At 44.8% G+C, this 23,017-nt stretch overlaps 1 protein-coding gene across 1 annotated transcript in view; it reads right to left on the reverse strand.

Annotated features, from left to right (window-relative positions):
* Positions 1 to 896: 896 nt before the first annotated feature.
* D2HGDH (D-2-hydroxyglutarate dehydrogenase) overlaps positions 897 to 23,017 on the reverse strand; it is a 28,954-nt gene continuing 6,833 nt past the window's right edge. Inside the window, exons 3-9 of the mRNA XM_082248893.1 lie at positions 18,751 to 18,890; positions 12,157 to 12,350; positions 11,904 to 12,072; positions 10,418 to 10,561; positions 10,193 to 10,335; positions 7,275 to 7,440; positions 897 to 1,385 (exon numbers count right to left, since the gene is read on the reverse strand). Of these exons, the coding sequence (XP_082105019.1) occupies positions 1,123 to 1,385; positions 7,275 to 7,440; positions 10,193 to 10,335; positions 10,418 to 10,561; positions 11,904 to 12,072; positions 12,157 to 12,350; positions 18,751 to 18,890 (1,219 nt within the window). The 3' untranslated portion in view covers positions 897 to 1,122. The remainder of the gene's footprint in view (positions 1,386 to 7,274; positions 7,441 to 10,192; positions 10,336 to 10,417; positions 10,562 to 11,903; positions 12,073 to 12,156; positions 12,351 to 18,750; positions 18,891 to 23,017) is intronic.

Raw genomic sequence — 23,017 nt, forward strand, 5'->3', positions numbered from 1 at the left:
AGGTCTTGGAGTGGCCTAGCCAGTCTCCAGCCCTAATCCCATAGAAAATATCTGAAGGGAGCTGATGTTTCAAGTTGCCAAACGTCAGCCTCAAAACCTTAAAGACTTAGAGAGGATCAGTCATGTTTTGCAAAACGGGTCAAATACTTGTTTCACTCATTAAATGCAAATCAATTTATAACTTTTTTGAAATGTGTTTTTCTGGATTTTTTTTGTTATTCTGTCTCTCACTGTTAAATAAAAACTGTTAAAATAAAACTACCATTAAAATTATAGACTGATCATTTATTTGTCAGTGAGCAAACATACAAAATCAGCAGGGGACCAAATACTTTTTTCCCTCACTGTAGAACGCGCCTCGGCCCCGTCCCCCCTCCCTGGCTGTGATTGACAGCAGCGAGAACCAAAGGCTCCTGCTGCTGTCTCTGAGCCTATGAGGAGGGAGAGAGCCACTGCTCTCATGCACATCGCTATATCGAGATTGGGTTCAGGTAAGTATAAGGGGGGCTGGAGGGGGGGAGTTGCACTCAGAAGGTTTTTTTACTTTATTGCAGAGAATGCATTAAGCTAAAGAACCCTCAGCCTTTGGAGCCTCTTTAACTGCTAACCCCACCTTAACCTCCTCTAACCAAAGCTGAAAAAGATCTTCTACATCTCTGTGGCTGTGCCAGCTGCTTATGATATATATATACATTTTATGCAATACACAGAACAAAAATGCAAAAAATGTAATATTTATTTTACACAAAATAATTATATAATCACATTTTCATTATATGTCTACTTTAAGGATAGGGTTTCTTTAGCAGGTAGCATTAGGTTGTCTTTACACTGCTGTGAAATAGCAAACAATTTGAAAAGCACTTAAACAAAGTTTCTAAAAAAAAAAAAAAACAGACCTTGTAGGAGTTTACATTCTGTAAACTATCTTTGCATCTAGGTGCCAATCGTTTTCTACAGAAACACTCACATACAGCATCTACCCATCGGTCCACAGCCAGATGTTTCTCAGTTAAATTCTATCGCAACAACCTCTAGATCCAGGGAAACATTGCACTAGATCCTCTAACAAATTTACATTAATCATATAAACAGCAGCTGTAATGTAACAAGGGACACCTGTCATCTGTCAGCTGTAGGGATAGTCTTGTATGGGTTCAAGATGCCTTTTGGATCCAGCATGTGTTTAATGTTCTGCATTAACTGCACTGCTTCTCTAGATTTGCTGTAATAAATGTGGTCCCTTTTCTTAAATCCCAAACCATGCTCAGCGCTGATACTCCCATTGTGTTGAGAGGTCCATTCATACACAAAGGGTTCCAATGCAGCCATTAAGGTATCACTGTGTGCCTTTGCTGTGATGTTTAAATGTAAGTTCCCATCACCTAAACATTTAAGCATAACAAAGAAGAAAAATTAAAGATTGCTGGGAAAAACATCTATATATTTTACAACCGTATTTACAAAAAAGCTGGGATGCTGTGTAAAATACACATACAAACAGAATGCAAAGATTTGTAAATCTCATAAACTCATATTTTATTCAAAATAGAAAACATCAAATGTTTTAAACAAAAAAATATATACTATTTTCCTCATCGATTTGTTTCAATATTGATAATATTCTCTACCTTCGTTGTGGGACGACTATACAGATTTGTGATCTTGAGAATGACCACAAATCTCTTTGTTAGGGTTGTAAAACTTTGATAAACATATTCAAACAGAAAAACAGAAAGCAGCAACATGTCTCAAAAAAGGGACGGCAACAAAAAGCTGGAAAAGTAAATGGCATTAACAAGGTGAGCTGGAAAAACACTTTGAAACTAATTTGTTTAATTAGCAACAGGTCATTAACATGATTGGGTAAAAAAGAGCAACTTAAAAAGAGTCAGAATGTCCAAGAAATAAAGACGGGCAGAGGTCTAAAAATAGTCGAACAATGCACAGACAATGGCTTTGGGGGGCAGGAACCCCTCCCGCTTGTCACAGGGGGTGAGAGGGGGGATGCTGCATAGCAAGATATTACATGTTACACCCTAAATACAAGGGTAACATGTAATATGTTACTAAAGCTGAACTTTAAAATATATCTTCTAGTGGTATAAAGAGAGAGATTGTCCTGCTGCAGGCTAAAGTTGCCGGTTGCTAAGTAGTCCCAATTATTTTAACGAGGTTCTTTTTTTTGTTATAGCCGTTTGATAAGTGCAACAAAACTGATCCTGGCAGAAATTCAGTGAGATGATACTTTTCTGCAGGCATGTCAAAAGTCCGGCCTGCGGGCCGATTGCGGCCCCCGGGCTGCTTTAATACGGCCCCACAGGTAATTTGAAAAAATACATTGGCATCATTCATGATTTTTTTGCTGCCATCATTAATCATCATCGGTGGGTTCATATAGCGCTTATATGTGGTTAACCCTTCTGTAACAGATTAGGGAACACGCATGCTCCGGATTGAGATGAATACATTGTAAAATCTCAGTTGGTTTAAATCAGTTATCAATATATTTGGACACAACATGTATACTTTATGTTCCTGTTCATATTTTTTTTAACTTAAAAGTTGACAGACAACCTTTATTACCAATAATATGTAATGTACTCTACAATGTTCCTGACATATATTTCAGCTTCCTGGGTTTTTTTTTCATCTGGCCTCCAGATATGAAAGGCAGAGTGATTTAACAGCTGTTTAGATTTGTCATCCATGTGATGAAATGAAAAGTATGCAGTTTGCAATAAACTTTGCATAAAATAGTTAATCTGCATTTAATTTTAATTGGCTCAAAGAATGTCAGGCAAAATGGTCGGCCCTCACGCATGTTCATTTCATTAAATCTGGCCCTCTTTGAAAATAGTTTGGACACCCCTGCTTTTCTGTGTTCTCTTCCTGTATTGTACTAATCAGTCCTGTATAGATCACTTTTGTTGATTACAGAACACTTATTTTGTTATTGAAACAAGGAGGGGGTATTCTGTAAGCCTAATACTACGACACTGTTCAATATAGTACAGTGCTTGAGCACTGTCCTCCTAGGACAGGAATTGTGTTACTGGCTAGGAAACAAATCTTGAAAAAAGAACACTAATGCAACCACCACATCTATGGAGTGGTAAGCTGAAACAGTTTACCAATTTGTTCTTGATATTAGATACACTTTAAGACAATAGAAGAAATCAGAGTTACTATAAGTGGAGTGGCCAAAGGAGAAGACCAGCGGAGTGGCTCCTATCGGGTAACGTGACGGGCACTGAAACAGGAGGAGATGTAGATACAATGTTTTCTAAGATTATCATATTCTACAGGATTTATATAGCCCCATCAGTTTGCACAGCACTTTACAATATAAAAGGGAGACAATAGAGCATCAATACAATTCACTACAAGAGGGTTAGGAGTACCCTGCTCCTGCGAGCTTAAAATCTAAAAGAGAGGGGCTGGTGAAACAAAAAGGTAGTAACTGTGAGGGATGAACTGATGAGGGAAGTGGAAGATTTGGTTCTTAGCTGAAGGCAGGATAGGCCTCCGTGAAGAGAGGAGTTTTCAGAGACCACCTAAAAGTGCACAGAGTAGGAGAGATTAGAGTAGTGAGCTCCTGAGGATGAAAGAGGTTCTGGTAAAGTCTTGGAGATGAGCATGGGAGGAGACAGGGGATCTTGAGAGTAGGAGGTCTTGGGAGGAGCGGAGAGGACAGTTTGGGTGATATTTGGAGACAAGATTGGTGATGGAGCTCGGGGCAGAGTTGTAAATGGGTTTGTATGTTAAGATGATGGAGGTTTAACCGCTTGCCGACCGCCCCATGCAGATTTACTGTGGCAGGGCGGCTCAGCTGCGCATAATCACGTAGATCTACGTGATTATGTGCACGCAGTATCGGTGGCATACGCGCATTGCCAGAGCCGCGCTCCCGCTGTGATTAGACACAGCGGGAGCCAGACCGCTGGAGGAGCGGCGGCAATCGCCGCCAGCCTCCCGCGATCTTCACAGAAACTGACAGAAGACCCGCCTGCTTATGTAAACAAAGCAGGCGGGTCTTCTCTCTGTGCCGGTCACAGAGCCTCCCCCCCCCCACAGTCAGTAAGCACAAACAGGCATACATTTAACCCTTTAATCACCCCCAGTGTTAACCCCTTCCCTGCCAGTGTCATTTATACAGTAAAAGTGCATAATAATTAGCACTGATTACTGTATTAATGTCACTGCTCCCCAAAAAATTTCAAAAATGTCAGTTAGGGGTCTGATCTGTCCGCCGCAATGATCGCTGCCATTGCTAAGAAAAAATGTAAAAAAAATAGTCCATAAATCTATCCCGTAGTTTGTAAACGCTATAACTTTTACGCAAACCAATTAATATACGGAAAAAAGGACATCAATTGTATTTGGGTACAGCATTGCACGACTGCGCAATTTTTCGTTAAAGTAACGCAGTGCCGAATCGCAAAAAATGGCCTGGTCATTAAGGGAGTAAAACCTTCCGGGGGTGAAGTGGTTAAATGTAGTGAGAAGGGGTTAGAACTTTGAGAGAAGCATGAAATAAAACTTCATGGGAGGACAGTAAGAACTGAGCAAATGCTATAATACTTAAAATCGAATCCAAGTGTTGAGCTTAAAAAGATAATAGGGAGGAACGCTGCTGTGAAAGGTATTATGGTTCTATTTAGGAATACACTGTTGTGGAGTGCTTTCAGAACAGCACACCACTGACTGAAAAGCTATTTGCTTGATTGCATTTAGCCAGTGCAATTGTTGCTACTAGAAATACAAATATGTGCTTTTTACGTAAAGTGGTTGTCCTGCTTAATTCAGGTCCTATTCACACCATTGAATCGTGGTAACACACGTTAAAGTAGAATTTAAATAAATATGGAAGATTTGCTGAGTTTTCGTATTCTATCGTTGTACTGAGGTTTGTATCATATGTTAAAATATTTGTAAACCTCAATAAAGAAGTTTTTTTGGATGTGAAAAATGGAAAATTTACAAACAGGCTTTTCATTACAGAAGAGACATACTACGAGGGGCTTCAAGTCAAACTGGGACTTTTGAGTTTATATAACAAAAGGAAACATTTCAAGGAGTGGAAACTGCATTTATTTTTCGACATACTCCACTGCTACATTTATGCACTTATCCCAGCATTTAATTAATGCCTGGAAAGCTTCCACATAGAAAGATGTGTCAGTAGGCCAGAACCCTCCTAGAACAGCCTGCTTCACTTCGTCATCAGTAATGAAATGCTGACCTCCAAGAAACTATTTTAGGGGTCCAAACAGGTGGAAATTACTTGGAGCAAGGGGGATGTGGCAATAACTCCCAGCCGAGTTACTGTAATGTGCTTGTAGTGCGGTGAGCAGTATGAGCTAGTGCGTTGTCCTGGAAAAACAGGACGCCCTTAGTGATCAAACCAAGCTGCTTATGCACATTACTGTTGATAGTGGCACCATGGGGGAGAAAAACCACATGAATAATGCCATGTTTGTCCCTGAAAACACTTGCCATCACTTTGCCTGCAGACACAATTGTGCAAAATTTTTTTGGGTGGTGGGGAGTGCGCATGCTTCCAATGCTTTGATGCTCGTTTTGATTCCGGATTGAATTTATATGCCCAGATATTGTCACATCTTTGAAACGTTTACACCATTTAAATGTCTTACTGCGGCTAAGCGTCTCATCACTGCACTGTGCTTGAAGTCTTCTGTAGATATCCGTGGGTTTTACACCTTCGTTCACAAGATTCTTCATTACCACACGTTGTTCCATGAACGTACTAACACTGTTGTCTGCCATCTTGATTAACAGTCCTCTGGACTGGCCTGCGACATGTGCACTGCCTTTCAGTAATAGGACACACCTGCCACTTACTACTGCCTACTGTAGTAAGCATACTAATACTAGCATCCCTTTTTATACCTGTAAAATTAAAAGTCCCGGTTTGACTTGAATGTCCCTCGTATATCTCTTCTGCAATAAAGGATTATTACCTGTCAGTTCGCAATCTTCTTCTTAATGTACGCTGAGCTTCACATACACAGCACAGTGAACACTTTTGGCATCTCCCAGGATGAAAGAACTATACTGAATGAGGGTCATCCTGGCACAGCCAATCAAGATAGCCTTAGATACTGTACCTGGAAGAAGACTGGGCGAAGTTGCCAGCACTGACGAGGGAGCTGGCAAACATTGCATCGAAGAAGAGGAGGTTTCACTTTAAGAGCATTAACTTTGAATGGCACCCCAACACACCTGCATTGCAGAGTATAGCAATGCACTACCATGTATTATGTTTTGCTGCATTGCTTAAAATTGTACAGGTATGCTTATTTTTTGTTCTGGTTCTTTTGTAGCCTATTTAAATGAATGGAATGCCTTAATAGAATGCACATTAACCTGCAACGTAACACAATGTACTAGAAAGTGGACGTGTGGGCCCCAACCTAACAGGGTATTTTTCTGTCTTACGTGGTGAAGAAAGTTATATTCACATAAGTCTGCTGTCCAGGTCCCTCGCCGGTGATGTCTCTTGCTCCTGGCACTGTTAATCAGATGTGAAGGTTATCCCTCGTCACCTAGTCCCCTACCCTCTCCTCCCAATGATCTCACTCCTTTCTGGATTGTGAGAGGATCCAACAGGACAGCCAACAGAAAGTGTTCACATCAGACAGTGATGTGGACACCCATACGATTTCCCCTAGGAAGAAAAAATAAGAAGAGTGAAGTATCAGTAGTCACATGACTGGGTGTTTAGGTAAGGACAGGGCCGCTATTAAGGCAGTACGGCCAACCCTCCTGTACTGGGCCAGGGCCCCATCAGTTCAAAAGTGGGGCCCAGGCACCTGTTGAGCAGAAGGTCTGGCTGTACTGCCCTTTTGCAGACACTGACCTTCTTTTGCCTCCAACTGCAGGGAAAGGGCCCTGTGAGGTAAGCTGTAAGGAAAAAGGGTATTTGGATAGTTTTTTTTATTCAGCTCCAGCGATCAGCTAGAGAGTACCTTGCGGGAGAAATGAGAGTGGGGTGTTTTTTTGCATAGAGTTGGACTTTAATTTATAAGCAGCTGGAAATCTGCAGATAACATCATAGAGCTAAGTACTTTTACACATATCTTTGGTATTTAGTGAAATACTTCCTGAAACAGATCAATTATCCTGCATTACATTTAAATATCTTTTTTTGTGACTCCACAAATCCATTTAGGATTATATTGCCCAAAGGAAAGATTATTTCAAGAAATTAAAAGTGAAAAAAAAAAAAATTAACTCCATTATCCTCTTACCTAAATGGCCATAACCAACCACAGACTGAGCAGATGATCCCAAACGAGCCTTTGTTTCTTCAACCAGGGTATAGAGTTTCTCTACAGGCATGGATAAGTCATATTTGTAGACGTAGCCATCACGTGCCAGAGCCTCTGTGATGCGCTCCCGAAGAGCCCAGAGGGACTAAGTAGGAAGATACAAATGGGAAAATATACAATAAAGATTTGCTTAAAGGAAAACCCTAAACCTTTTTTTAGTTTTGGATGGAGTGGAGAGGGATTAGAACACTTGTTAGTTTTTATTGCTGTCTGTGCCCTCCTTTAACCACTTTACCACCGGAGGATTTTGCTGTCTTACGTCCAGGCCACTTTTTGCGATTCGGCACTGTGCGACTTTAACTGACAATTGCGCGGTCGTACGACGCCATACCAAAACGAAATTTACGTCCTTTTTTTACCACAAACAGAGCTTTCTTTTGGTGGTATTTGATCACCTGTGCGATTTTTACTTTTTGCGCTATAAACAAAAAAATAGCGTAAATTTTGAAAAAATAACAATATTTTTCAAATTTTTTTATATGAAATTCCCCAAAAAAATGTAAAAATCTAATTTTTTTTAAATGTTTGGCCAATTTGTTTTCTGCTACCTATGTTTAGTAAAAAAAATCATAATAAGCGTATTTTGATTGGTTTGCGCAAAAGTTATTGCGTTTACTAACTAAGGGAAGGATTTCTGTCATTTTTGGTGTTTTTTTTTTTAACGAGTAATGGCGGGGATCTGCGATTTTTTTTTTGCGGGACTGCGACATTGCGGCGGACAGATCGGACCCTTGACTGACATTTTTGGGGGTACCAGTGACATTACTACAGTAATCAGTGCTATAAATATGCACTGTTACTGTAAAAATGACACTGGCAGGGAAGGGGTTAATTTTATTGGAGAGGGAGGAGTTAATGTATGCCTGGTGCTTACTAACGTGTGTGGGGGGAGGTGACTGAGTGACACAGGGACAGATCGCAGGTTCAGCTATGTTGAACCCTGCAATCTGTCACTGCCTGTCACTTAGGAGATCCGCCCGCTTTGTTTACGCCGCTCCTCCCCTGGCCCGACTTCCGCTGTGACTGAATACAGCGGGAGCGAGCCTCCGGCTGCGCGCATGCGCCGCCCACAAGGGGAGGAGTCCAGCGACGTAGGTCTACGTCGCTGGAGGGGAACTAACCACTTTCCCGCAGTAGAGCTCGAGTGAGCGTTAGTGGTTAAGGAGATTCTCCCTCTCTATTTCTCCTGTTTACCATTATCATTGAAAGTGAAAGTAAAAGAAAATCCTACATTTTGGGTTGTCCCCAGAAAAATATTAGAGGGGAAATCTTCCAATGGGGAAACTAATTCTGGTGACCTGGGGGTCCCCAACGAATTCCCTTAATTTGCAGGGATTTCCTCTCACTTCCTGTTTGGCTATGGGAAATGAAGTGAAAGGAAATCTCCACAAAGAGACACAGATGGGGAAAAAAAAAAAATCTCACAGAGGTTATACCCCTCCCTTACTCTATCCAAAATTAAAAAAAAATAAAATAATAATAATAATTATTAATTATCAATTATACTTGTGATTTTGAGAATACCTTTTTTAGGGGTTTTCTATCAGTTGTAAAATTATATGAATTTTAGCTTATTTTCCATGAGCTTTTTTTTGGAAATTAAAGCAGGCCTTGCATGATTCCTCAAAACGTTGAGTAATGTCATCCTGGCCTAGTTGAAAGGACTGGAAGATGAGTAAGAGAAGTATTTTGTCCCAGGTTTTTGTCTCAAATTGTTTCATTTTTAAAGTTTAAAGCCTAAGTCCATGTTTTCTTTAAATAGTTTGTTCGGGCCATTTACTAAGTAATGCGGTTGTGGTCAGCACTGTATCATACTGTGTATAGCATCAGCTACATGCAGTTTGCAGCACTGTGTTCCAGCACCGTCTGCTGCCGGAAAAAAATCGAGTTGGGTTAAGCTCTACTCAGCCACTCAAAGAAAGCCTTCGATTTTTATCAATGAATACAAATCTTCATCTCATTGGCTGAGGTGGAAAGATGGACGAATCATGCCACAGTCTCCACATGTAGTCATTTTTACTGCAGGGTTGCCCTGTCCTCTTCCTGCTGCTGAACTTTCATTGCTGTGGGGGTTAATAGCTTTGGGTCTCCAGGCTTAGCTGCACTAAAAATGATCCATTGGGGATACACCTACTCTTGTCCTTTTCCTCCTTGAGAAAAGTTCCTTTACTGATTACTACTTGTAATATAACATGTGAATGAGGCAGAGAATTCTGTGACTAATCAGAGACTCTCCCCCATCGGCAGATTGTATTACAGGCAGTGTAATCAGCAAGATAACATTTCTCAGTGGATGATAGGTCAGGAGGGGGCATACCCTCCTCAGATCATCTTTAGTGCGGCTGATCTGAGAGGCCCAAAGCTGTTAATCCCCACAACGCCAAAGGGTTAACAAAAGGAAAAAGGACAGGACTGCAGTGAAGATTTCTACAGAATCCAGCAGAATTTATATTGAAACGTTTTCTATCCATTACAATTACTGCTTATTGATATTAGAATCTGTAATTTTACATGTTATACAATAAATGCTTAACTTTGAAATTGGAGCCCTTTCTGTCATGTCTGCATGAAACGTTATGAATTTCTTTGAAAAAGGAAATATTTAGGGTATAACCCCAATAAGTACGACCCCCCACCCAACCTCTATTGCCTGTCATTCAACCCAGAAGACTGGTCGTATCTGGTGGTTAAGAGGAAATACTACAGAAACAGTTCCAAGTCGAACGTGAGTTATGCAGCAGAAGATTTTTTTTCCTTATAACTTTAATTGGGCTATTTATTTTTAGCTGGAGGTTTTAAACAAAGATGAAGAAGCACTGATGGATAAAGGGACATACCGCTATTTTACCGTGGTCTGTAGCCACTGTGCCAGAAGTCACACACCCCAAATCCACAGCCTTCTCCAAAAATGCATTAAGTTTCTCTTCATCATGCTTTGCACAAGATCCAGATGTTTCCACCAAAACATAGAATGCATTATCTGCAGTTACAGAATATTATTAAGGTATTTATCAAATCAGCAACGACTTGCAATCAGTATAAAAATTTGTGTCAAGTATTACCTGACAGAGGGTTAGTGAGGTTCAGATACGTTTCCACAAGCCTCATGCATTCAGAGTCCAGAAATTCACAGGCAGACAGGATTTCTCCAAGTTCATCTCTGCACATGGTGAAGATCTGCAGCACTTTGCTGAAATTCTCACATCCTGACACATTTGAAAAAAACAAAATCCTAAAACTATTTTCAAAAAACTACTGTATATTTATTTCATATTACTGTAAAGAATAAATGTACTCCGAAAAGTCAGGTCATAATGAATTGAGATTTAAAAATCTTCTCTGAGGCTAAAGTTGGCCATAGATGGATCAGAATTCAGCTGGTTCAGCATGGACCAGATTAATTTTAATCCATCTTTAGCCATTTCCGCTCAACAAAAGTCGATCGAATGATCAATTTAATTGAAATGAGAATGTTGGAAAACTTTTGTCGATAAGCTGCTGATTAGTGTATTCGGACAGCAGAGGACTCCCTTCTGTCAAAATATAATGGCACAGCAGGGGGGATTCTTTCATCCACCTAGTTTGTGTGGATGGGGGAATCCAATGTTTTCTTTTTTTTTTTTTTTTTTTTGTTCAGCCAGTGAAAAAATGATTCATCTTTGCACAGCTTTAGTTTTCTTTTTACACTTTTCTTTTTTTACAAAGCTCCAGCAGTAGGCAAGTATTACATTTCTAACAAGCTGCATCTAGGAGAGAGCCTCCAAAAGCTGATATCCTATGCATCTGCAGATAGCAGAGGCTGAACAGCCCACTGGCCTCACATATCTTGTGTGGACTTTGATGACAAGATCTCTGCACCTGTGTTCCCAGCTCCTCCCACATACCACATTTATCACCAAGGGCTAACTTTTTCTATTGTCTGTTTTAAATTATGGAGAATAGGTGTCCTGGGGATGTACTTCTGACAAAGAGATCTTACCACTATGAGATAACCAGCAAATCATTTGTCCAACTGACAGTGAGGAAATATTGAAAATAAGTTTTAGATAGTATTAGCCCCCGTTCACACTAAGGCGACCTGTGAGGCGACCTGGTCGCCTCACAGGTCGCCGTAGGTCGCCTTCCATAGGGAAGCTGCAGACCCGTTCTAATAGGAGCGACACAAGTCGCTCCGACTCAGAAAAAGGGTCCAGAGCTTCTTTGGGGCGACCCGGAGGCGACCGCCATAGACTTCAATGTTATGAAGTCCGTGGCGACCGCTCCGAGGTCGCGGCGCGCTGCTCGCACCGCGACCTCAGAGGTCGCCCCTCTAAGTCGGATCGCCCCTATGTAAACGGGGCCTAAGCTTTTAAATGTTTACAAATGCAGCCATGTTACTTTTTTCTGTTTGCAAATAAATCATTTTCATCTATAATTTAGCAATTTGTGTGAAACAGGAATGGAACAGAATTTTACATGTTAAACAACATAATCAAAAATACTTGCTTCTATATTTTTAAAATATATATTTTCTTTAATGCTCACAAAAAATGGCAGAACACCCCTTACCTAGAAATGCCACATTGACAGTGCTGGGTTTGCGTGGACACAGTATAGAGATTGCAGTGATGATACCAAGAGTTCCTTCAGAGCCAATGAACAGCTGCTTCAGATCATAGCCTGTGTTGTCTTTGCGCAAAGAGTTCAGGCAGTTTAGAACAGACCCATTAGGAAGCACCTGATAAAGGAAAAAAGTACATTACAGTACAGAAACCTCTATATGTACAAAGACAGAATGTGATAACAAAAGAAAATCTCTCACCGCTTCCAGCCCTAAAACTGTACCACGTAGAGAACCATATCGGAGAAGTCTCAGGCCTCCAGCATTTGTAGCTAGGTTGCCTCCAATGTGGCAGCTTCCTTTTGCACCAAGATCTAATGGCATGATATATCCTCGCTCTCCCAGATATTGGTTCAGAGATTCCAAAATGCAGCCAGCCTGGCAAACCAAGGCCCCTGTAATGAACATGAGTAAGATTAAACAAAGATCTGTCAAAAGAAACATGTACAATGCTGCATTGCTCTCATTCTGATGCCCTGGTTTCAATGCTTTTAAAGTCATTGACCCAAAACAAGTATTAAGATATCAGGAATTCTGAACTTTCTCGCTGCATGCTGCATGACTCAAAAAAAAAAAAAATAAATACTGAACCCAGAGGACAAGCATGTCAGACAGATAACTGGCATTTTCAGAAAATGGTCAGCAATGACAGCCTATGTACTGCTCTTATATGTCATCTGTCAAAACTCGAATAAGCACAGGTCAGATTCAGTGGAAAACCATTTTAAAATATAGACTTCATAGGCAGCAGAAGGTATATGCAAGTGTGACATGATTTGTAATTTTTTTTGGAGATGCATATTTGGTTTTAAGCTTTCTGGCATAGAGGAAAATGGGATTTTTGACTTACCATAAAATCAATTTCTGTGATGTTCATTGACGGACACAGCTCCAGATCTTCTTAACCTTTGGGTTATACTGCCCCTCACAGGAGTAGGACACTAGGCAGAAAAAAAGTCTGACTACCCATATGGGCAGTCCAGGGAGTATACCCCCCCTCTCTGCTATAGGTACAAGTAGTGTCAGAAGAAAATACAACTCTACAGAGGGGTGGATGCTGTGTCTGTCAATGAACATCAGAGAAATGGATTTTACGGTAAGTCAAAAATCCCATTTTCTCTTTCGTTCAATGGACACAGCTCCTGATCTTCTTAACCATTGGGATGTCCCAAAGCATTGTTAAACATGAGGGGTGGGAACAGCAAAACATTTCCAAAGCTAAACAGTAGCTCAACCAAAACAACTGGAGCCCACCTGAAAAAAACAATACCCTTCAAAAAGAGGACCAGGTCCTCTAAACAGCAGCCTGTAAAACCTTGCAGCCAAAAGAAGCATCCGCAGATGCCAACACAACCACTTTATAGAACTTTCTGAAAGTTTGCACCGATGACCAGGTGGACGCCTTGCAAACCTGCATCACCGACGCCTGATGACGGAAGGCCCAGGAGTAGAGTGTGCCTTAACAGGGAAAGGAGGAACCTGACCCCTGATGGAATAGGTCTGAATCACCCTCTGTCTGATCCATCTGGAAATGGTCCAAGAGGAAGCGGACAACCCTTTCCAAGGCCCATCCCATAAGCACAAATAGTGAGTCTGACTTCCTAAAAGACTCCATAGCTGCCAGGTACAACCTAATTACCCGAACCATATCCGAGGCATGCAAAGCAATTTCCTTAGGATGTTTTGGCCTGGGACACAGGGAAGGCAACACAATGTCTTCTGTCAAATGAAAATCAGAGACAACCTTTGGAAGGGGCGAATAACCACCTTATCTCTGTGAATCACCAAGTAAGGTGAACGACAGGATAATGCCAACATTTCCGACACTCTGCGTGCAGAGGTGATAGCCACCAAAAAATCCACATTCTGAGACAGCGTAAGCAAGGGAATCCCTCAAAGGGAGGCTTCTGGAGGACTGAAAGCACCAAATTGAGGTCCCAAGGCAGCAACGGAGCCTGTACTAGAGGAACCAAATGCCCGACACCCTGAAGAAAGGTACGCCCCAGGGAGTGTGTGGCCAAAGGTCATTGAAAGAAGACAAAAGCCTACACCTGGCCCTTGATGGTACTTAAGGCCAATTTTTTTCCAACCCCCCCATTGAAGGAAGGTCAAGATCTGAGCCACGAGAGCCACCAGAAGGAGCGAGGATGAACCCCTAAAGACTCACACCACGCAATGTAAGTCTTCCACGTACAATGGTAGATCTTCCTAGAAGTAGATTTCCTAGCTTTTAAACAGCATTGGAATCACCGATTCAGACAAATCCCTACCCTTCAGCACCTGGCTTTCAACAACCAAGTCGTCAAAGCCAGCGACTGTAAAGCAGGATGGCAGATTGGACCTTGGGACAGCAGATCCTCCCTGAGTGTAAGCTTCCAAGAAATGTTGCCGACCAGATGTACCAGATCGGCGAGGCCAGTCCAGGACCACTAAGATGACCGGAATCCCTTCTGCCTTGATCCTGGGTAGAAGTCTTGGCAGAAGCTTGAGAGGAGGAAAGGCGTCAATCAGACGATACTGACCCCACTGGGCCACCAGCACATCTGTGGCGTCCGCCAGAGGATCCAGTCACTGTGCCTCGAACCTCTGCACCTTTCTGTTGGGCCAAAGCTCCAACAGATCCACCTGGGAGGGTGCCCCACCGGAGACACAAATGATGAAACACCTCTGGGTGAAGAGACCATTACCCCTGGTCCAGTTTTCTACTCTGGGAATTTGTACGGCTGAAAGGGCTAGAACGAAACTTTCTGCCCATCTGAGAATGCCAGCTACCTCTAGAGCCACCAGGACAATTCCTGTGCCCCCTTGGTGATTGGCAAAAGCCACAGCTGTGGCATTGTATGATTAAATGCGCACTGGACATCCTTGGATATGATCCGTCCAATGTTCCAGGCACAGTCTGATCGCACGGAGCTCCAGGAAATTGATCGGTGGTCTTCACTCTTTCAGGGTTCAGACGCCCTAAGCAGAATTTCTGTCAAGAACACCTCCCCACCCAGACAGGCTGGCATCTGGTGGTGACCACTGTCCAATACAAGGGGAGAAAGGATTTGCCCTGCCGGGGCGTCAAAGATCAAAGCCACCAGTTCAGGGACCCTTTTGTACCCCAGGCTCAGCTGGATTTGGTTGTCCAGAGACTGCGGATTCTTGTCCCGTTTGATCAGAATCTCTCTTTCCAGGGAACTCGTATGGAACTGTGCAAACGGGGACCACCTCTAAGGTCGACAACATCAGGCCCAGCACCCGCATGCAAGACCGGAGGAATGACCAACTGCTGAACAGGAGGCGAATTGCAGCCTGCAGTTTATGGAGTTAGTACAGAGGAAGGAATACTCTGGCTAAGGCTGTGTCCAGAGTCAGACCCAGATAGTCTAGCTTCGTGGAAAGAACCAAGGCAGACTTCTGAAGAATCAGAATCCAGCCAAAACTTCTTCAGGGTCCCTATGGTGATCTCCAGGTGTTCCACCAGCACAGTAGGAGACTCTGCTCGCAGAAGAAGGTTGTCCAAGTAGTCCAGGACCGTGATTCCCCCTCTGATGTAACAATGCTAGCACCCAGGCCAACACTTTCGCGAAGACCCAAAGAGAGTAGGTGAGACCAAAGGGCAATGCCAAAACGGATAACGCTCCTCTCTCACAGCAAAGCGGAGGAAACGCCGGTGACCGACAAATATTGGAATGTGAAGGTAGAAGTCCTTGATGTTGATGGAGGCAAGAAAATCCCCCTGATGCAGGGAAGCCACCACCATGTGAATGAACTCCATTCTGAACTTCTGCACCCGCACAAATCAGTTCAGCGCCTTGAGGTCCAGAATTGGACGCACCTTGCATTCCTTCCTGGGGACTGTAAATAGGTTTTAGTAAAACCCCTGGATATGTTCCGAAGAACTGGGACAATCACCCTTTGAAGTAAAAGGTCTTACACCACCCCAAAGAGAGCCTGTAAGGGGACTGGGGACAGTCGCACATTGGAAGGAAAGAAATTTTCCCGGAGGATAAGAACGAAACTCGATCTTGTAGCCGGACCGTATGACTTTTGGACCCACTTTTCTTGTACCAGGGAAGTCCACGGGTCCGGGAACCAGTGAAGACGTTCCCCCACCCCAGATAGGGGTAAGGTCACATCTTCATGCTGAAGGGGCCTTGCTTGCAGATGTAGAGAAGCCCGCTCTTGACTTGCCAGACCAAGTTTGCTTGGATCCTCCAGAGGAGGCCCTGAAGGGCTTTGATCCCTTGTCAGTCAACCCTGAGGGACGAAAACATTTCTTATGAGCTGAGATGGAGGACCAGCGTCTACGACGAGGGTCCTTGCCCTTAGTAGCCTGATGTCATCCAGAGTAGCACCAAACAGGCGATCTCCTTAAAAGGAAAGATCAGTCAAGGCTTTTTTTTTTTAGATGTCTGGTCTGCAGACCAGCCTTTGAGCCAAAAGACAAGCCAAAGGACCACTGCCAAAACGGAGAGCCGAGCCACTGGGGGAGCCGCATCCAAAGAGGAATCACAGATAAACTGCAGCCCCTGGACCCGCTGGTCCACCAGCTCAGCAAAGGCAGGGGGGAGCTGCTCCCCCTCAAGGTCACGGAGCAAAAGCTTAGCCCAGAGTCTCCGACACCAGGTGTTGAATTTTGGCCTCAGTGCCGAACCAGCCAGGGTGTACATATTCTGGGCCACGGCCTCCGCCTTCCTGTCAGCTGAGTCCTTAAAGGCCGGAGACTCTTCCACCGGAATCATGGTTGCCTTGTTTAACCTGGAAACTGGAGAGTCCACCACTGGTGGAACAGTCCACTTCTTGGGAAGGGACTCCTCATTGGGATATCGCCTAGCAAATCCCTTAGGGACCCAAAGGGGGCGCTTTAGTCCCCCCCCCCCCTCTTTAGTGACAATTCTTTCAAAATAGAAGGGGAAAGGGAACACCTTTGCCGCTCTGGATGGCTTGTGAGAGTGCCAAAGGGAACCTGCGCCTCCGTCGCAACTGCAGCTGCATCCTCCATCTTTAAGGTCTCATGCACCGATACAATCAGTGCATCCACCAGCGCCTTTTCGTGCACGGTTGCAGATGTGAAGAAATCCTCCTCACCATCTGAGGATTCAAAGCGCATGGGTTACCCACATCTGCGGCGGCCGAATCAGATTCAAGATCTGATGAGACAGATGAGGCGGGGGGTGCTTTTTGCCTGCACATCGCCCAAAAGCCACCTCCACCCAGGACACAAAGGACTCCAGGACTGCCGTCAGTGCATGGATGTATGATTGGGACCCACAGCCTCAGAGAGGGGATCATGTGAAGAGATGTGCTATAAAGACTCCATGAGTCATCAGGGGGACCCCACAAAAAAATGTAAAGCACTGCTAAGGAACAACCCCCCCCTCCCCGCTCTGGCAGCACCACCCGGTTGCCAGTCAATGAGCACCAACCAATCCTCAGCAGAGGTAGAGGACCCCACCAGACTCACCACCCCGCATCCACCAGGAGAATCTGTACTGCACGTGCGGCGATCAGGAAGTGAAAGGATCCAGGAGTCAGCACCAGGGGATGAGGAGGGGCTACCACTGCCAAAAATGCCAAATTGCCATCGCTGTTTTCTATGGCAAACCACGGCAAAATGGCCGCCAGACTATACAAACATGGCCACCGTGCATTGCAGCACAAGGCTACAACAAAATGGCGGCACCACGAGGCTCCCAAGGACCCAGGAGGGATCCCTGAGCCTCAAGGACAGGCACAGGCACCTTGCAGGAGCCCCCACCTGGTACAGCCCGCCCCTCACACAGCCGATCGTCCGGTCGCCGCGGCGCACCCCTGCCCCCATTGCCAGCATAGCGCCTTGCCCCCACCCCAGGAGGTGGACCAGACCACCCACACAGCCCCAGCATCAGTGGAGGGGGGGGCAGATGAGGAGGGTGCCTGACGGGAAGGAGGGGAGCCCGGGGGGTCCGACCCTCCCATGGAGGGGCCCACATCCACCCCAAAACCCTCCAGGGCGAGAGGGGTAACAGCTATTCACCCTACCAGGAACCAGGCGGGCACTGCTCCAGACAGAACCCCTCGCTATCTAAATGGGTGGGCTGTCGGCCAGGAAGAACGCTGCAACTTGGGCCAAGAACCAGTCTTATGCGACCTCGGGAGGCGTTTAACTCGCAGGCCAGCCCCCGTCCGGTGCGGCTATGTTGCGGCTGACCTAGCGTGGAGCTGAGGTCTGCGCGCGCTCACTGGCCAGACTGGGGTGACAACTGGATCTAGATTAGCCAGCCCGTCACCCAGTCTGGAGGTTGATTGTAGATCAAACAGGAAAAAAAACAGGAGAAAAAAAAATTGATCTAAAAAGAGAAAAAATTGCCAGGGCCAGAGATCCCAACAAGGAACTAAATGCTTACGTAACTGACAAGGCAGTAAAAAACTGAGTACCTATAGCAGAGAGAGGGAGTATACCCCCTTGGACTGGCCATAAGCAAAGCCAGACTTTTTTTCTGCCTAGTGTCCTACTCCCATAGGGGGCAGAGTAACCCAATGGTTAAGAAGATCAGGATCTGTGTCCGTCAATGAATGAAAGAGAAAGGGAATTTTTTTTTTTAAGCAAAAATATTTAAGGCCACAACTTTACACTCTAATAGTACCATGTCTATACAATGTCCATTAGATTTACCAACAGCTACGTAGTATTAGGGCCTGCCTAATAAAATAAAATGAACAGTACAGCAACAAATGTGAGTTCTGACCAACACAGACTTCCACCACTCTGATCTCATGTTTAAGGAGATTCATGTACTAACACAACAGAGAAATCCAGTCACTTACCTGAAACAGTATCAAAACTAATCACCTGGTCCATCAATGCTGTCGAAACCAGGATCTCATCAAAGACAGGGACACTGCCACCAACTAACCCAGTGTTTCCACCTTGGGGAGTCACAGCCAGGCTCCTCTTATTACAGTACCTGCAGGGACAAGCACAAGATATAACAACCTGAGATAATTAGGCCTTAGGGCTGTGTTACGCCTGCATGGGATGCACAGATGTTCCCTGAATCCGCATACAGACAGTCCATGTCCCATGTAGGTCAATTGGGAAGCAGGGGCTGCAGACACCGCTGCTGCTCCCAATTTGACATCTGTGTGGGTGCATGGGGGTTGTGGGTCCCCGAACACACACTGTCTGTGTTCGGGGACCTGCACTCAGACACATGTCAAATTGGGAGCAGGGGTTGTGTCCATACAGCCGCTGCGTCCCAACTAACATGAATAGGGCTGCCTGCACACGGATGTACGAAACATCTTTGCATCCTTTGCAGGCAAAACACAACCTTCACATGGGTGCATGTTTATGTATGCCTGTGTGAACAAGACCTTAGAAAAAAGCTTCCAGAACCATAAAGCATCTGTCACTCCAACTATTATCTCTGCTCTGTTTCACATGCTCACACAAAGACGATTACAAAAGAAAAAACAAAAAATAAAAGCTTTGGAAGGTAGAACTGTAAAGAAGGTAAAGGAAAGATAAATGAATAAATATAAATGTTGTAGATGTTTATGGTAACTCTCATCCAAACAAGTCCTCAAATGGCTGGTGTCATATGTGCAGCGCCATGGCAACTTCAGATCAAAGGATAGGGGGTTAAAGGGCCCCAGGATCAGTGGGAAGAGCCCCAGGCTTGAAGGGAAGGGCCCCGGCCAGGGGTCTGGGGGTCCCCTTCATGGTTTCTTACACTGGGGCCCTGAAGGTTCTAGTTACACATCTGGACTGACCCATGATAGTGGCTCCTTTTGTGACTGTACAATGCCTTGAAATATTATTTAAACCTCCTGAAATTTTCCACATTTTGTCAAGTTACAACCAAAAATGTAAACATATTTTTTTGGGATTTTATGTGATAGAACCAACACAAAGTGGCATATAATTGTGAAGTGGAAGGAAAATGATAAATGGTTTTCAACATTTTTTTACAAATAAATATCTGAAAAGTGTGGCATGCATTTATATTCAGCCCCCCTGAGAGAATGCTTTGTAGAACCACCTTTCACTGCAATTACAGCTCAAAGTCTTTTTGGGTGTGTCTTTACCAGCTTTGCAGATCTAGAGAGTGACATTTTTGCCCATTCTTCTTTGCAAAATAGCTCAAGCTCTGTAAGATTGGATGGAGAGCGTCTGTGAACAGCAATTTTCAAGTCTTTGCACAGATTCTCAAATGGATTTAGGTCTGGATTTGACTGGGCCTTTCTCACACATGAATATGCTTTGATCTAAACCATTCCATTGTAGCTCTGGCTGTATGTTTAGGGTCGTTGTTTTGCTGGAAGAAAAAGAAGAAAGGCACCTCTAAGTGCAGCTAGCTACACTTTATTGCACATACAACAAGCAGACTTACAGGATGGATGACATGTATCGCCACGGCTCCGGGGTCTCTTCCTGGTCCCGCGACTCGTCCTATCCTCTAGCTGTCCAGCAGCAGAGAGATGACACAGATAGGGGAGCTCAATCAGGAAGGGTGGATCAGTCCGAGGCCATGGTGGAACGCATGCCTCGCTCATGGACCGCACCGAGCGTAATGACGCCAAAGGGGCGGTAATGCGTTTTTGGACCATACGCAGTAGTGCTCCTTCGTCAGATCATTATCCAGCCTGTAAGTCTGCTTGTTGTATGTGCAATAAAGTGTTGCTAGCTGCACTCAGAGGCGCCTTTCTTCTTCTTCTTGTCTATTAGTTGGAACTGCTTCTGCCAGGGCCGGTCCTGGGCGGGTGCACAGGGTTCAATGCACCCAGGCGCCGCAAGCTGAGGCGGAGGAGGGGCGCCGAAGCTCCAGCAGTGGCAGAGTCCTCCCCTCCTCCAGCACTAGTAATCTAACTAATTACTGTTTCCCCTGTTGTTACTGACCAGCAGTGTAACAGATCCATCCGCATCCAGCGATGATTGGTGGGCAAGCAGGGGGCGGCCAAAATGACAGTGAGTGGAACTGTCAAAATCAAGCATTGATGTCGGGGTGGGCGGGGCCGGAATACGGGGCTCCGCCCCCTTGTTCCATACACAGACTAACAGCAGCTGCTGGGGAGAAAGTTGGCAGGGGGCGGGACAATTGTAACTTCTCTATCTGCACACATAGTGGTGTATAATAAACCTGAATTATACACTGCTGTGGGTGCATATACAATAGTTACAATTGGTCCTACCCCCTGACACCTTCCTCCCCAGCCAGCAATGTCTTCTAGAAAATGTCAGCACCTTACTAACATATCATGTGAAGGGAAAAGCAGGAACTTTAAGTTCAGTGAAAAAGTACACTGGGGACTGTTTTGGAGAGTGCACCAATCCACATCACATACAGGAAATGCTGGTGTTGCTGGCACTTGTTACCTGGCAGATGGAAGTAAGAGTGCCTGAATGCTGTGTAATTTCAGGGAGGGGGGGTCTGAATATTCTTTCCTATAGACAGGTGAGTCAGATAAGATGGTGACCTGAGCCTGACTTTCCATCCCTGGGCATCACTGATGATATGTGTATAGTGCACCACTACCAGGGTCAGCCATGTGTGTTTCCAGTAGGTAGTGCATCCCCCTCTATCACTCAGGAATAAGCACTGTGGGATCTTCTTTTCTTTTTTTTCTTTAGGCACCTTTCACACGGTCTGCTGCCTGGTGCGGACCGTTCTCTGCTCAGCGGGGGATCGATCCGCCGATCCCCGCTGAGCAGGCAGATGAGAGCTCCGTCTCTGCTCTGTGTGCGGAGAGGGAGGTGTCAGATTCCCGCTGTCCTCTATGGGGGAATCGGAAGAGAACAGACTGCCTGTCCGTTCTCATCCGACCCGATCCGCTGGACGGATGGAAAATAGGGTTTCCATCCGTCCGGATTTCACGGACAGGATCGGATGCAGATGGCAGCAGGTGTCAGCAGACATGTCACCGCTGACATCCGCTGCCCCATAGGTATGCATGGAGGATCCGATTAGGTCCACCTAAAAAACTGACAGGCGGATCTGATCGGATCATTCGTGTGAAAGGGGCCTTATGCTTATTGAAGTGGTGGGGTCCCACCAGAAGTTTTTACTGGGATTCTTCATCAGAGCATTTCTTTATTTTAGAGCTGCCTATATTATTCTGATTAGTATTAAATGAGTATCCCTGTGTCTGTTTCTTTCTTGTTTTATTTGGTTTGTGTATAAGATGTGCAGTGGTTTCCCTAATGTGGTACTAAACCCCAAAACAAAAAATAATATATCAGTTTACTAATTCTTAGTGCCGGTTCACACTTCTGCGATGCGGGAAGGCTGCAAATATGCAGCGTGTTCCCGCATTGCATTCGTACCCCTGGCAGTTCACACTGCCATATGCGATATGCAGGGGGTGTCAATAAAAAGTTAATGACACTCCCGGTTGCGATCGCATATCGCAGTGCGATCTGCAAGTTTGCACAGAATCGGAGCGCACTAGTGTGAACCACTGTGTGATCCGATTCTGATGCGGCTCAAAAAATGCCTCATGTGCGAGTTTGCTGCGGATGCGCTGCAAATCCAGCCATACAAAGTGTATGGCTGAACTCGCATCCGCACATCAGATCGCATGTAATTTAGGAGCAATGCGCTCCGAATTACATGCGATCTCGAAAACCGCAATAATGTGAACCGGCACTTAAAGCAGAAATGAAGTTCCAAAAGACATGCAAAGTGTCTTCTGCAATAAATGACACCTACCTACCTGATCACAGCAATCCCTGAAATGTAAGCTGAGCTGCGCAAGCCTACAGCAACTGGCCTGATCTTGTGTGCCGGGATGACTAGCTCCCACGCATGCGCAGTAGTGATGTGACTCCAAACTGACCGCTAAAGAGGCCTGAAAACTGCCACAGAGGAGCTTATGCCAGCATCAGAGGGACTGTTGGAAACGTGAGTATCTTTCTTCCATCCTAGGGAGGACATGGATCAGTGTGCCAGCGCCATAGACTTGTATTAACTACACACATGAAGCGTCACACCTGGAAAAAACTCTCATTTTGCACTGTTGCTTCGGTGGTGGATGGGGTGGGACAAGACACATCATTTCCATCATTAACCAACCAGAGGCAGAGTAGTACAAC

Source organism: Pelophylax lessonae (assembly GCF_965119305.1).
Source record: "Pelophylax lessonae genome assembly, chromosome: 3".
NCBI lineage: Eukaryota > Metazoa > Chordata > Amphibia > Anura > Ranidae > Pelophylax > Pelophylax lessonae.